A 16,541-nucleotide genomic window follows, 5' to 3' on the forward strand; every position below is an offset into this window, starting at 1 on the left:
GGATTCATAATGAGTCACTGCAAGGTGTGCCTTTGTGGTATGCAGATTATTTTCAGCTAAAGGTAACTGAGACCCTGCAGGATCGAGAAACTTCTGCCACCTTGTCCCACTTAACTCCCCAGAAGAATTTTAATTAGAGGCCTTGCCCATAATAGGAGATTATCAGAAATGTACATGGCAGGGCAAACTACCAATTACTGAATATCTGCTGTAACCGCCTTGCAGGTGACACTCAAGCCCCAAGATGCCTTACTTACCTCATCTTAAGCTCAGAATTTCATATATACCTCATTTTCCCTTTCTGTCTCTGAACCTGTTATGTATGTGGGGACTCTGACTCTCTGATGTATATGGGCTTTCTGTGCCCATGAAATTAAATTTGATTTTTCTCTTGTAAGTCTGTCTAGTGTTAATTTGATTATTCAGTCAGCCAAAAAGAACCAAAGGAAGGAAGGGAGAATTTTTCCCTTTCGCCACATTATCTGTGTAAGCCATAACATGGAATTTGAGAATTGAAATTTGGGGATTTGATGTTTAAGAATGTCTTCCAGCACTTACTTTCTTTGCATGGAAAGATCATGTTACAGTGACATCTGTTGCCATATCTGTTCATTCATCCAATCTGTGAACAAAATACTTTGTGTCCCAGGTTCTGGGGAAAACAGTGGGAAACAAAGACAAACAGATACTTTATTCGGGTGCCTGATAGAGAAAAACATAAATACAGAAGTGAAAGAATAAACAGTGTAATAAAACATTTTTAAATTTTATTTTAGAGAGAGAGAAACATTGACTTGTTGTTCTACCCATTCATGCACTCCTTGGCTGATTTCTGTATGTGCCCTGACTGGGGATGGAACCTGCAACCTTTTGGTAGGACAACCCTCCAACCAACTGAGTCCACCGGGCCAGGGCTATTCAGAATTCTTTTAAGAAATGTTCAGCTCTGTCAAATGCTGCTTGCTCTGTGGTCTAGAAGAAGACAGAATAAAGACAAATAAAGTTGAATTGGTTGATCTGACTAGCCACTTCTTCACTTATTGTTGAGTCTGTTTTCTTCCAGAACCTTTCAAGTCTCCACATTGCAAAAGCCATGTAATCAAGAGAGTATACAAGGTTCTCCTGCCCCTTTTAAGTTTTGGAGATCTACTGAGTAGATTTTAGCACTGCTTCTGTGTGCACAGGAATATTATTTAATTTATACTAAACTAGTGTCCTGGTGCATGGATTCGTGCACATTGAAAGGAAAATAATTAGAAGAAATATTTTAATTATTCGCCCTTTCTCTATAATAGAAGTGTCAACCAAATTCACGAGTGACAATGACAGATGGAAACATATGCGTGCGATTGGCGCCAGCGAGAGCTTTATATGTATTGCGCATGCGAGAGTCAATTTAGCCTTTTATACATGTAGATAAACTTGCTTAATTAGACCTGTTTTCTGATTTTCCAGCCCAGTGAAGCACCTCAACTTCTCTTTCAGGTAATTGTCAGCAACACAGCAGTAAATATCAACACAAAGCAGATTATTATTGTAGATCACACAGGGAGAACAAAAGGTAAAATATTTTAACTGTAGCAGTGTTTGACTATATTCTGCACAGTGAGAAAACCTGAAGTCATTTTCTTTCTTTCTTTTTTTCAGTGTTTTCTTTATTTTAAGAAAAAATTTTTAAATATAATAATGTTACATACAATAAACATTAATGTCTCAAAAAATACTTTTAAATAAGATGTTGCAATAAACACCAATTATTCAAGAAAAATGATCTTACATATAATAATATTACATGCAATAAATATTAATATTATAAGAATAAAAGGATTTTGCCAAAACTGGTTTGGCTCAGTGGATAGAGCGTCGGCCTGCGGACTGAAAGGTCCCGGGTTCGATTCCGGTCAAGGGCATGTACCTTGGTTGCGGGCACATCCCCAGTGGGAGGTGTGCAGGAGGCAGCTGATCGATGTTTCTCTCTCATCGATGTTTCTAGCTTTCTATCCCTCTCCCTTCCTCTCTGCGAAATATCAATAAAATATATTTTAAAAAAAAAAGAATCAAAGGATTTTAAGTATAATAATATTACCAAAACTGTACTAACATAGTAGGCTATCACAAAAGTTGTAGGAAATATTAAAAATCTGTAAATAACAGGATTACTTCTATTATATTCTAGTATATATTTTTTTCCCTCTGGCTCTATTTTTGTTCGTCAGTTTATGTTGTTCATTATATAACACAAATGAGTGAGATCATATGATATTTATCTTTCTCCGACTGGGTTATTTCGCTTAGCATGATGCTTTTAAAGTCTATTTTGGTGGATATGAGTATATTGCTACTCCAGCTTTTTTTTCCCCATTTGCATGGAAAATTTTTTTCCATTCCTTCACTTTCATCCTGTGTGTGTCTTTTGTTTTGAGGTGGGTCTCTTGTAGACAGCATATAGTTGGGTCATGTTTTTGTATCCATTCAACTACCCTACACCTTTTGATTGGAACATTTAATCCATTTACATTTAGGGTCATTATTGAACTATTTTAATTCTGTATGGCTAGGTTTCTCTTTCTGTTTCTTCTTAGCAATCCCTTTAGGATTTCTTGTAATGCTGGCTTGGTGGTGATAAACTCCATTAGCCTTTTTTTTTTTTTTTTTTTGCTGGGAAGCTCTTTATTTGACCGTCTATTTTGAATGATAGTCTTGCTGGATATAGTAATCTTGGTCTCAGATCCTTGCTCGCCATTACCTTGAGACTTCATGCCATTCCCTTCTGGCTTGTAGAGTTTCTGATGAAAAGCAGGTGTCAGCCTTATGGGAACTCCTTTGTAGGTAACAGTTTTCTCTTGCTGCCTATAAGATTCTCTCTTTCTCTTTAATTTTTAGCATTTTAATTATGATGTGTCTGGGCATGGGTCTGTTTGGGTTCTTCTTGTTTGGGGTTCTCTGTGCCTCCTGAACTTGTGTGACTTTTTCCTTTACCAGGTTAGGGAAGTTTTCTACCATTATTTCTTCAAACACCTTCCCTATTACTTTCTCCCTCTTTTGGCACACCTACTATTCTAATATTGTTACGTTTCACCTTGTCCCACAGCTCCCTTAAGCTGTCCTCCTGTTTTTTAATTGTTTTTTTCTTTTTGGTTCTCTGAGTGATATTTTCAACTCTGTCTTCTAATTCACTGATTGGATCCTCAGCTTCCCCTAATCTGCTGTGTATTCCTTCCAATGTGTTCTTTATTTGTGCTATGTCATTCTTTATCTCAGACTGTTCTTTTTTCATAGTTACTATATTTTTTTCATACTGTTGAGCATTTTTAACAGCATTACTCTGAACTCTGTTTCAGGTAAATTTCTTATCTCTGCTTCATTTATCTCTTCTTCTGGGGAATTCTCTCGTTCTTTCATATGGGGGTTGTTTCTTTGTCTCCTCATTTTGATTGTCTGTTTGGGTTTGTGACTATGTATTAGGTAGATCCTCTACACCTGTCTGATCTTTAGTGCAGGACAGTGTTAAAGGCTGTTTCTGACTAATTGGGTCAGGCAAAGACTCGAAGCCTCCAGAGAGTGCCTCTGTCTACAGACTAATAGGATTCTGGGTAATTGCCCCCAGGCAATCATCCTCAGGTGTGGTGAGAGTTTTTCAACAGGGTGGGGCAGTTGCTTCTGCCTGGAGCTAATTGTTACTTTTAATCTCTTAAATGGCCTCAGGGCAAGGTGTTTTCCAATAGGGTATGTCGACTGTCTTCCCCCCCAGGCAAGGCAGATGTCTGTGTGGGAAAGATGTCCTCAGCTGTGTGAGGGAATGACTCAGCCCAGGAAACTTAGGGTGTCTGCCTTCTGAGTTCTATCCCCTGAGACCCCAGTCCTGGGTTCTGCTCTCACAGCTCCAGTCCACTTCACCCTCCCTCTGCCAGTGCCCAAGGTATATAGGGCTCCACAGGGAATTTTTGTGTGTTGGCCCTTCAAGAGGGTGCTCAAACTTTCAACTGTAACTCCCTGGAAGGCAGCACTCCACTGTTTTTCACAGCTAGATGTTATGTGGGTACCCTCCTCAGTTTGGTGCTCTCCGCTGGAGAACCCAGCTTCAGGATTAGATCCCAGAGTTCTCTGTGGCACCGCCCGCCCCCCCCCCCCCCCCCCCCCGACATACACACACAGCTGAGATATCTCTCTGGGACTTCAGTTACCATCTGTGGGTGCCTGGCCAGCCCTTTCGTGCTTCTGCCCCTCCTACCAGTCTCTGTGGCCTCCACCTTCAATCCTTGGGTATCGGGTTCTCTCCTGTGAGTTTTCCGTTGATTATTCAGGAAGCCTTTCCGTATTTCAGTTGTAATTCCAGCTTGTTCCTGGGAGCATGTCCGTGCAGCATCCTCCTACTCTGCCGCCATTTTTAATCTCCTCTGAAGTCATTTTCCAAGTTCCACCATTTCTTACTTCTTTTCAGTTGGGTCAAGTTTCTAAACTTCCTAAATCTCCGTTTTCTGGCTAATGAAAAGAAAATAGGATTCTACCAAGTCTCCTATTTACCTACTCCAGGACTTCTGTGAGGATCAAATGAAATGAGGCACGTGAAAAGGCTTCACAAACATTTGGTTAAATTGTAAAATGTTTGCACCTGGCTATAAAGCAATTCGGGTTCCTGGGCTGACGAAACTCCAAGGAGGCTAGTCACTAGAGAGAGGAAGCCGGGCGTTGCTACATGACATCATTACCCAGTGCCCACAGCGACCGTTTCCAGGCTGGGCTGGGCTGTGGGGCGCATTTGCACCATGGGGTCTTGGCAGCATTGGCTGCGATTTGGTGGGGTGTCGCTCCATGGTGGTCGTGGGGCCTGTGTCCCACTTGGGGGAAGCTGAGTATTGGTCAGCGCCAGGTCTGTGGTGCCATTTATTTTTAAATGGCCAGTGTGTGTCATGCCCATATTTTTTTATGGCTCTTCTCTAATGTCAAATTCTCAGAGAAAGCTTCTTTATCCACCTTGTTAAAAATTGTACACACACACAGATACATTTGAACACATATCAAACTTCTTTATTATTCACTATAGCACTTATCTCTATCTGATATGTTTGACTTTTTTCTGTTCACTGATGTTTCTGGTATCTTAAACTATGCCTGGCACACAGTATATATTTGATAAATGAGTAAATGAAAAATTTATTTTCACTGCTGTATACTATTTCATTATGTAACACTAGCCCAATTTATCTGTTTTCCTTGCAATGGACATTTGAATTATTTATAACTTTTGCTTTTAAGACAGTGTTGCTAAAAATATCATTGTACATGTGATATTTCACATTTGCAAGAGGTTCTATTGGCTATATACCTAGGTATAAAATTGCTAGCAAGAGTATGCCAATATTCAACTCTACAAGTTGTTTTTCATACATTGCTATTGTTACTCTTCCTAACTTTTGCCAAGGAATGCATGTAAAGAATACAGTGATGGATTGTAAAATTGAGTGTTAGAATACAAAATCATCACAAATTCTTCTCACTGTATGCTTACCCCTTTGCAAGATGATTTTACTTCTAGTCTGTTATTCAACCCCTCGACTCTGTATTTGGCTATGAGGCTTGCTTTGGCCAAGGGGATATTAGCAAGTGTGGCACAAACAGAGGCTTTGCTACATAAAATTTCTCCACCAGAAAGACCAGAGAAAAAGGCTGACAACTCCATCATTACATTAAGAATTTATTAAGAAAACTTACATACCAGTGGTGTCTTGGGTGGCAGCAAGATGACATGGATATCCTCCGTGCCTTCCACCTCCCAGACTCTATTTTCTAGCTAAAAGTAGTGAGTCTCTAGCAGCAGGAAAAGGAATGTGTTTAAGCTAAAGGAAGGGGAACTACCAGGTGCCAAGAGGCGCTGGCGCCAGAGTTGGTTAAGAGACAGATAACCAAGGGCTTCTGGTTCCAGAGACATAGCCCAGAGTTCTTGTGTAGATAGATGGCAGATTAGCTTCAGTTAAAGTCAGCTATGTAGCACAGACTTGAAAAACACTTGCACGTTGGGACCTGTCTTCTCTTACTGCTCTTTGGAACTTTCAGCCCTTGTGAAAAAAGCCCAGGTTAATCTAATGAAGCAGAGGGGACCATGTGGAGCAAAGACAAGGCGTCCCAGCTGAAACCTGTCTAGCTGCAAAGCCAAGCTAGCCCAGACCAAACTGCTCATCCTAATTCACAGAATCATGAGAAATATTACATGATTCTTTTAAACCACAAAATTTTGGAGCAAAATATAATGGATAAAATAAATAAATAAATAAATACGTATATCCCCAGGTGAGGATTAAAAAATACAACTTGCCATCTTTTTATTTATTTACTTTTAAATAGGTAAATAAAAATCAATAAAACATATCCTCTGGTGAGGATTAAAAAATACAACTTGCAATCTTTTATTTATTTATTTTTAAATATGTTTTTATTTATTTCAGAGAGGGTGGGAGAGGAAGAGAGAGGTAGAAACATCAATGATGAGAGAGCATCATTGATCAGCTGCCTCCTGCACATCACCTGGTTTGTGGGGATAGAGCCCACAACCCAGGCATGTGCCCTGACCAGGAATTGAACCGTGACGTCCTGGTTCTTAGGTAGACACTCAACCTTTGAGCAACACTGGCCGGGCTGGGATATTTTTAAAGTGACAAATTTAATCTGTTTATGTTTGTTTTGATTATTGGTGTATATAGTCTATTTGGACTTATTTTTGTCATGTATTCTTTTGATGCTCCCCAACTTTAGAAAACTTTAATCTTTCTCTTCCTGATTTGTATACTATTGTCCAAATATCACTTTTTAAAAAAATATTGTCACAAATTAGATACTCTTCTTATTTTATACATTATTTGTTTTTATTTTCCTTTATATTTACCATTTTATTTTTTTACATTTCTTTATCTCAGCCAATTTGGGGGATCATTGCTTTCTTCTTAAAGAATATTCTTTAGAATTTTTTTTCTCTAGCATTTAGATTTGGTAGTAAACTCATTTATTGCTTACTATTAATTCTACTAGGTGTACTGGTTAATAATGCGGATTTTGTAATCAAGGAAAACACGATAATTTCAAGAGAAACATCGAAAGTGCTTTATTCAAAGTAATGTCCATCGCTAGCTACACATTTCCCCCATCTTTCAGGTAATTTGTGGATACCGTCCCAATAGAACTTTTCTTGTTTTGAGTCAAACCATTCAGAGACCCAATTTTCCACTTCTTACGTTTTGAAGTGCTGCTCAGAAAGTACTTGTGCTATTGGTCGCAACAAGTAGTAATCTGAAGGAGCAAGGTCTGCTGAATACAGTGGATGGGTTAATACTTCCCAGGCAAGATCTTTTAATGTGTCTTTAACTGGTTTTGAAGTGTGTGATGGTGCATTATCATGAAGCAAAATTACTTTGCCGTGTCTTCTGGCCCATTCTGGTTGTTTTACGATCAAAGCGTGGTTCAAATTGATTATTTGTTGTCAGTAGTGATCAGTATTAACGGTTTCACCTGGTTTTATTTATTTATTTGTTTATTTATTTATTTATTTTTAAATATATGTATTGATTTCAGAGAGGAAGGGAGAGGGAGAGAGAGATAGAAACATCAATGATGAGAGAGAATCACCGATTGGCTGCCTCCTGCATGCCCCCCGCTGGGAATAGAGCCTGCAACCAAGGCATGTGCCCTGACTGGGAACCAAACCATGACCTCTTGGCCCATAGGTCGATGCCCAACCACTGAGCCATGCTATCCGGGCTCACCTGGTTTTAGAAGTTCATAATACACCACACCTTCCTGATCCCACCAAACGAAGAGCATTGTCTTCTTTCCGAAGCAGTTTGACCTGGATCAACCCATGATTTTGTGCGTTTGGGATTCTCAAAACAAATCCACTTTTCATCGCCAGTCACAATTCGATGCAAAAAAGACTTTCTTTCGTGCCGTTGAAGCAACATTTTACTGATGACTTTTCGGTTTTCCATTTGTCTTTCGTTCAGTTGATGTGGCACCCATTTTCTGCCTTTAAAATCTTTCCCATTGCTTGTAAACGATCAGAAATTGTTTGCTGAGCAACATTTAATCTTCCTGCATGTTGTTTTTGAGTTTGACATGCATCTTCATCCAATAATGCTTGTAATTGTTGGTCTTCAAACTTTTTCGGTTGACATAGACGTTCTTTGTCTTTCATATCGAAATCATCACTTTTAAAGCATTTAAACCAGCGTTCACAAGTATCTTGAGATAGAGCATGTTCACTATAAGCTTCACAAAGTATACAGTAACTTTCAGCAGCACTTTTCTTCAAAGTAAAGTAATGAATTAAAACTTCCCGCAAATGCTCTTTTTTTGGCACGAAATTCGACATTTTTAAGCATAAAAATATCTGTGATGTTAACACCTTCAGAAAATTTGACATATGAAGTTTTGAAGCTTGCTGTCAATACAACAAAATACCATACGTATCAAATCGCATATATATCAACAAATGTGTAACTCCATCTATTGAAAAAATCCTCATTATTAACCAGTACACCTGGTAAATTGGCTATTTATCTCAAATTCTAATTCTTGACCTTACTCTTACTCCTCCCCCATTTCTTTAGTGACAGTGTTTTTGCTTAGCTTGCATTGGTTATGAATAACTGAATGAACATTTAGAAGTATACTGAGAGAAAATGAGAAGTGGAATTTTTCAAGCGGTACTTTTACAAGTTATTCTTTTCCCCCATGAAAACAAAATATATTTTTACACAAAGGAACACAAAATGATATTTTACATATTGAAGGTGAGAGATGAAGAAACCTTCCCCTAAATCTATCAGACTCTCAAAAATGGAGTCTCTAAAATGTCTTCCAGGTTGTATCTTTTAAAAATTTGGGTGTTTACTTAAAATGTTACCTAGTTAAAAATTAGATCTGGAGCAGTGGCCATTTTCAACGAGTAGAAGACTGTGATGAGTTTAATGTACTTTACACTTCACAATTAAGTTGAGGAACAGTCTAGGCCAGAAATGTATACCATTATAAGCTGCTAAGCCATTATTAGGAGATTTACTTAGACTTTGAATGCTTTTAAATTATATCCTAACTTGGAGTTTTAATTTGTCGAATTCCCCAAGACTTTGAAAGTTCAAAAAGATTCAAAGAATTTTTTCATATATTCTCCTTCAAATAATGAATTTTCCCAAGAACACATTCTTAAAACTGTAACAACCATGTGCTAGATCTATCTGGCTCTCAGAGTCAGATGATCTGATAATCACTCTGATGTTGTGCAGGGTGATTGAATTATCTTTGGCTTTATATCCCTGCACAGGTGGCATGCTCTATCAAAGCCTCACTAGTCAAGATTTATTACTCTTCACCTACATTATTTGTTAAGTTTCCAAGAATAAATTGAAATTTCTTAATCTTAATAGTTTTAGGAAATCTACAGCTTATTTTGGAGTTGTCTGTGACTGAATGTACTAAGTAAGCCAGTTAAGGATACACACTTCCGAAAGCAAGAGAGGTATAATATTCAAGTTGGCTGCCTTTTATGAAAAACAGTGTTTTTTATTGAGAAAGCTACCTTAATATGCTTGTGAGAAAATAGAGTCATTTGGATAGATTATTTTCTTAAGAGGAAGTATGTTCATTTTATTTTAGAACACTGGCGAAGAAAATTAGAATCTGGAGTTTCACTCATCTTACTTGCTTTTCCTTTTCGTCTTATTAAATTCTCCAGTAATTCTTATATTACTGGGGGAATTGCTGTTTTCATTTTACTTTTAAATAGTTTTTGTGTTGCTTTGCGGAACTCAGTAATTTAGTTTCACATTGTTTTTGCATTACAAATGTAGCTAATGTTTAAAATGAATGGAGTATTATAGTCTTAGCACTGGACATACAGCCTACAAAGAACCTTTGTTAGCTGATTTTAGCACTATTTTCTAAGGATTTCTTCCAGAAACAAACAACCCCCCATGCATATTTTAATATCAACCTTTTCTTTTGAATGCTTCAGCTGTGTTTAAAATCTGCAAGTTACAGCCTTTTAAAGCATTTCTTTTATCTAGATATATCTTCACAATGAAAATGATATTTAATGTTTGAGTTATGCTTCTTTCCTATTTCTGTCTTCTGATCCCATCTACAGACCTATAGAGTTTATTTCAACAACTTAATCTCAGTACATGCCATTAAAATTAATATTATAACACTGTCAGTGCAAAGTAAACTCCACTGATATCAGGAAGATATGCTAGATTCCTGTTTGAAGATATTTCATTCCTTTAAACAGGCTAGGAATACTTTGGATTTATTCCCACATACAGGAGTCTGACTGATAATTGTTTTTTTTCAGATTTCCAAAATGGATGCTACTGCATTCAGCTGGGAAAAGTGGCTCTCCTTGAAAATGATGCTTCATCTTACCCTAGCTACATAGATAGGCTAGAGCCCTTTTACCCCATAATAATTTTTTAACAAATTGTCCTTTTAGTACTTTTCAAAATGTTTGGATTGATGCTAAATAATTCATTTTTGTTATCTAACATAACAAACTAAGGTTTTTCTGATTCTGTGGAAACCAGTTATGTGGCTCATGTACTGTGTGGAAATATGGAAAATTGTGACATTCATTAAAAGAACGTGGATAAACTCACATTAAGTGCCTGTTATGTGCCATTCACTGTGCAGGACAATTATATATAATTTCTCTAGAAGTAGATAACTAAATTACTGAGAGTCCTCCAAATCAAAACACACACACACACACACACACACACACACACACACACACACACCATTTAAGAATGACATGAACATTTTACAAATGAAGTCAAATGCAAAGGCTTAAACTACTTCCCCAAGTCATGCAGGTAGTATGTACATGATGGTGATAGGATTCTTTTTAGCTCCAAGAAATAAAACTACTTTCAGTTGAGAAGGAGAACGGAATTAGAATAGGGTAGAAGGCATTCGGTCCTAGTATGTGGAATACAGATGAAGTACCTAGTCCAAAGATTGCTTGCCCTGCTATGGCCTCAAATCAACCAAGACATATTTGCAGCTTTGTGGAACCAAGTTTTTCTGTTTCCCTATAACAGTGGTCGGCAAATTCATTAGTCAACAAAGCCAAATATCAACAGTACAACGATTGAAATTTCTTTTGAGAGCCAAATTTTTTAAACTTAAACTTCTTCTAACGCCACTTCAAAATAGACTCGCCCAGGCCGTGGTATTTTGTGGAAGAGCCACACTCAAGGGGCCAAAGAGCCGCATGTGGCTCGCGAGCCGTGGTTTGCCAACCACTGGCCTATAAAATTGGTCCTTTTATGATGATGAAAATGATAATGGGTAAGATGAACATAACCTGTAGTCACTGTTGCCGTTTGAAGACACATGTAGTAAAGTACTTTAGGGTGTTTCCTGGATAAAAGATAGTCTGGCTTACACAGTCAAGTGTAGTCCAGCAGATCTGGGTATAGATCCCACATTTCAGTGTCTGATTCTCAGCTTTTTAGCTTATAAATATGAAGCAATAAGCATATATCTCAGTGGATTCCAGAGGATGGAATTATTCTAACCAAATTCACAAACCAGAATACCAATTTATTAATATTACCAAGAAAAATATTACTCTCCTGTGATCTGGTTCCCCTTGTTTGTACTAATCAGCATTGTATTAATCTGCTAGGGCTATCATTAGAGAATACCATCGACTAGTTGAATTAAACAACAGAAATTTATTTTCCCAGAGTTCTGAAGTCTGGAGGTCCAAAATTGAGGTACTGACAGGGTTGGTTTCTGATGAGGCCTTTCTTTCTGGCTTGTAGACAGCTGTTTTCTGTGTACTCACATGGCCTTTCCTCTGTGTGCATGCAGAGAGGTATCTGGTGTCTTTTCACCTCTTTATATTTATTGATTGATTTTTTTTTGAGAGAGAGAAATATTGATCTGTGTTCTACTTATTTATGCATTCATTGATCGATTCCTGTATGTGCTCTGAGTGGGGATGGAACCCACAACCTTGGTGTATCAGGATGATGCTCTTATAAATTAACCAGTACTATTTGATTAGGGCCCCAACCGTGTGATCTCATTTAACTTTACCCCAAGTACAAAGCCAGTAAGCACGTTCAGATAGCATGTGTGGTGTTACTCCCATGTTTCTGTATTCAGTTTTATTTAGTCATAGGAGCAAAGCAGAATTATGTCATGTATCACTGGATTTTATTTTGCTTTATTAGCTCCTCAAGAGTTATTGATCTATGAAATGGCAGAGAATGGAAAAAATTGTGACCAGAGACGTGTAGCAATGAACAAGGAACAATATAATGGAAACTTCACAGGTAAAGTATGGTGGTTTGGAGGAAGATGATCTACAGGTTTAAGTAATATTCTTTTCATTAGAATAAAATAGAAATAAATCTATTACCTTGTTAATAAAATTATATTCTATATAATAATGCAAGGTTCTTATATACCTTATATAAGATTAATTATATGTTTTTTACTCTTCATAGTAATTATGGGTCAAGGCCTATGAAGTGATGCTAAATTGCCCTTCATAGAAGTGGGATAATTTCGTATTCCAGTACAAAAGAGAAACTTGTATCCTGATAATAATTGCATAGAGCAGAAACACCTAGCCCATTGTCACAGTGTGAACCACATTGGTTTTTTTAGGTTTATATGCAGTCCTTCAAATGTGGGATGAATTTTGAAAGTGATTGGAAAAAGCAAGCATTTTGTTTAATTTCTGCACTCATGTTTTTCAGACCCCTCCTCAGTGAATGAAAAGAAGAAGAGGGAGCGGGAAGAAAGGCAGAATATTGTCCTGTGGAGACAGCCACTCATTACCTTGCAGTATTTTTCTCTGGAAATCCTAGTAATCTTGAAGGACTGGACCTCAAAGTAAAGAGTCTTCCATTACCTTTTACATAAACCTTACTTAGTAATTTTAGAAATCTTCAGCAATCTCCTACTCCTTGCCACCTGCTGTAACAAGGGAATTAATTAAATTTAGAATGTTATGGGAACGTGTTTATTTTCCTTTCTATAGTTTGAAGAAAAATAGGTTAAGAGAACATACTGCTATTTGCTCACTGGATTATTTACAGTTAACCACTGTCTCATGTTGAATCTTTTATGCAAAGCAGAATCCTGAAAAGGAGATTTTTTTTCTTCTTCTGGCTTTACCTTCAGAAGAAAGGCCTATGTACATTGGATACACTTACTCTGTAGTAGGACAAGGTTCAGGATACGTGGCACTGTTACTGATAGTTTGAGCCAATGAGAAAGGAAATGTATTCTATCTATAAATTTAGTGCGTCTAAGCCCTATTTCAGATATCATAAAGAGCAAGTTGAACTTTTACATGCCTTATCACTTTTTGGCTTGCCTTTTCAAGTTATTATCTGTAATATTATCCTACATTTTTATTGTACTTAGAGTTTATAAAACATTTTATAACATTTTTTAGTTCATTTGAACCTTAAAGCAACTCCATAAAGAAGGTAAAACAAGTATATGATTATTATTATTTTTAAAATGAGAAACAGAATTAGATTGGTTAAGTGTCTTACTCAAAGTGCAATATTTAAGGGAATTGAGACTCTGATCCAAGTCTTCTGACTTGAAGGCCAATACTCTTCCCATTATATTATAACTAGGGGCCCAGTACACAAATTTGTGCACCTTGAAAGGAACTGTGGGCCACAAGGTTGTGGTGGGCACAGGGGCAGGTCTCGGCCCATCCTCCACACCCCCGCCCGGCCCCTCCTGCCAAGGGCCCCAGTCCCCGGTCTGCCGGCAGACCTGCTCCCACCACCGCCGCTCCCACACGCTGACAACACCAGCCCTGCTCGCACCTGCTGCTGGCACTGGCCCCAATCACTCTGCACTGTAAGCAGGTGCGAGCGGAGCAGGGGGAGGTGGAGAAGCCCTGAGAGGCGATCATGGCTGGCAGCCGCCGCTCACACCCGCTGATGTTGCCGAGCGATTGGGGCCGGTGCTGGGCACCAGCAGCGGGTTCGAGCTGTGGCTCTAGTGCTGGCAGCGGGTGTAAGCGCCGGGCAGGACCATGGCACATGGGAACAAAGAATTTTCAGTAACCACCAGAGGCTCGCCCCAATGACAGCGACTGACGCCCTGCCTTGGTCTGGCACCCTCGCTTACCTGCTCCACCATCCTGCTGTGGCCGACGCCCACCATGTTCCGTGCTCTAAAGACTACTGCCAACGTCCACCATGTTCCGCATGCGCCCCTGGTGGTCAGCGCACGTCATAGGGACCAGTTGTTTGGTTGTTCTGCCTTTCGGTCTATTTGCATGTTAGCCTTTTATTATAGAGGATGCTTCTCCCAATTAGAAGGCTTCTGTAAACAAGATCAGTATTTGGATAAAGGAAAGAAATTGAGTTCTGTATCCATGAATCTTCCCTTGACCTCCTTCTGTACCCCAAGAGACCATAGTGTTTAACAAAAGAGCTTATCACAGAAAGAATTGATTCTGTAGGTGAGCTAAATAACCTGAGTGCTTCAACAAGAAATTATCTTGAGAATGCTGAAACTTGAAAATGAAACTGAGATATTTTATTTTTTTAAATATGTTTTTAAGATTATGGCATCGTCAAAACATTGTGGTGTCTTGTTTACTGCTGCTTGCTGTGCTTATAGCTACGTATTATGTGGAAGGAGCACATCAACAGGTAAGAGATTCAGCAACTCTGCTTCTCTTCTTGAACCTTTGCTAATCCCAAACAGTTTCAGAGTGGGATTGTTGTGGATTTCATAGAATTTCTACCCTTAACATTAGATTTGTTTGTTTTTATCTCATAATTGGTTTCTTAATATACTTTTAAGACCACATATTTAAAATACTCTTGTGGCAGTTCATGGCCGCTCAGCATTTACATTTGGCATATATCATCTCTTTTTAGCTTCAAGGTTTTAAAAGTAATTTTCCTGACGGTATTTATTCAAAGCAGCATGAATCCTTTACTCACTATCAAAGTCTTATATTTTCTTTAACACATTCCTGTGATCCACCCAAACAGATATATTCATCCTAGGTTGAGGTTTAGGGGAGATATATATATATATATATATGGAAGTTCATTTGCCTGTAGTAAAGTACAATAATGACTGAAGAAAAAGTAGGACATTTTGTTAATAACTTTTGTTAAAAAGCAAAACATTAATGTATTGGAATAGGATATGGTTCTAAAATGATATTTCATATTTTAAAGCAGTTTACCTTTAATCTCAGAAAAGTTTTTATAATTTTAAATACATTAAAAAATATTTTACAGAAATCTGTGTGCTATTAGAATTTGCAGGGAACTAGCTTGATGAATTTATTTGCCAGTGTGAGAATCTAGACTATATTTTGGCATTCTTCCAACAAATCCATCCATATCCCAGGGGACTTCATTTTGCTCCTGTTTGAAAAGCATCTTGATCTTAAATATACAAAATATATTTTATTCTCATTTTTTTACTTGGGTAAATAAGAATATAGTATTCTATTCATTAATATTATGTAAATAACTGCCCCTCTCTTACCACTGTATATTATCATGCTTTCTTAAAGTTTTTGTAACTTCTAAATATCTTGAAAATTTTTATTCTTATAGTTATCTTATTCATAACTAGCATTTTTCCTATATTACTGCAATAGTAGGATTTGAAGGGTCTAGAAACGAGTTTTATTCCAATAAGATGGATTTTTTTTGTCATCTCTGCTATCATATATTAAAGGAATTAGTTCCCTTCAAAGGGTTTTTTTAATATTAATAGTTTCTTTCAGTTGGAAACCTATTTAGTTGGTTTATCTTATTTTGATTGTAGTTAATAAATACCACATTTCTGTTCACAAATTCTGGTTTTGGTTTTTCACCTTGACCCTTTTGTTTTTCAGTATGTGCAGCGTATAGAGAAGCAGTTTCTTTTGTATGCCTACTGGATAGGCTTAGGAATTTTGTCTTCTGTTGGGCTTGGAACAGGACTGCATACCTTTCTGCTTTATCTGGTAAGAATAACTTTTAATAAGCAAGATTAGAAGAGATTATATTTTTATTGGTATTTTTACTTCAGACATTAAAATTCCAAGATTTTAACTTAATTATCTTTGTGTCTTATAAATATTCTAATCCTCAAATCAGGGCTTTGAGTTTTATTTAGAATTCTGTTTTGTATTTCCTTTTGGGTTGAGGGTTTAAAAATAGAAGGGGGAATAAAAAAGAGAAGGGGGGAAACCTCTCTTTGGTGTTCTTATGCAAATGCTACTGTTTCCTTAAATTTATTTAGCCAGGAAATGTTTTTTGCTTTCCAGATTTTGGAATAATGGTTCTTTTAGTTATGCAATTATCGTTTTAAGAATTGAAGTTATTTAAATCCACAAAATTCCATGTAAGGCTTAGGATTAATTTGCACAGTTTACTTTCTCTGTTAATCAGCCAGTGAGAAACAGTGTCTTCTCTCACACCCTCAAACACTATGTATACACCTGAATCGATATTTTGACATTCTTATTGAATGTAGTTGATGAAGCATTACATATG

General features: G+C 37.5%; 1 protein-coding gene across 1 annotated transcript in view; it reads left to right on the plus strand.

Annotated features, from left to right (window-relative positions):
- VMP1 (vacuole membrane protein 1) overlaps positions 1-16,541 on the plus strand; it is a 121,854-nt gene that overhangs the window by 4,375 nt on the left and 100,938 nt on the right. The window contains exons 3-6 of the mRNA XM_080680911.1: positions 12,228-12,329; positions 12,759-12,894; positions 14,597-14,687; positions 15,899-16,009. Of these exons, the coding sequence (XP_080537037.1) occupies positions 12,254-12,329; positions 12,759-12,894; positions 14,597-14,687; positions 15,899-16,009 (414 nt within the window). The 5' untranslated portion in view covers positions 12,228-12,253. The remainder of the gene's footprint in view (positions 1-12,227; positions 12,330-12,758; positions 12,895-14,596; positions 14,688-15,898; positions 16,010-16,541) is intronic.

This window comes from Plecotus auritus (assembly GCF_963455305.1).
Source record: "Plecotus auritus genome assembly, chromosome: 7".
Taxonomy (NCBI): domain Eukaryota; kingdom Metazoa; phylum Chordata; class Mammalia; order Chiroptera; family Vespertilionidae; genus Plecotus; species Plecotus auritus.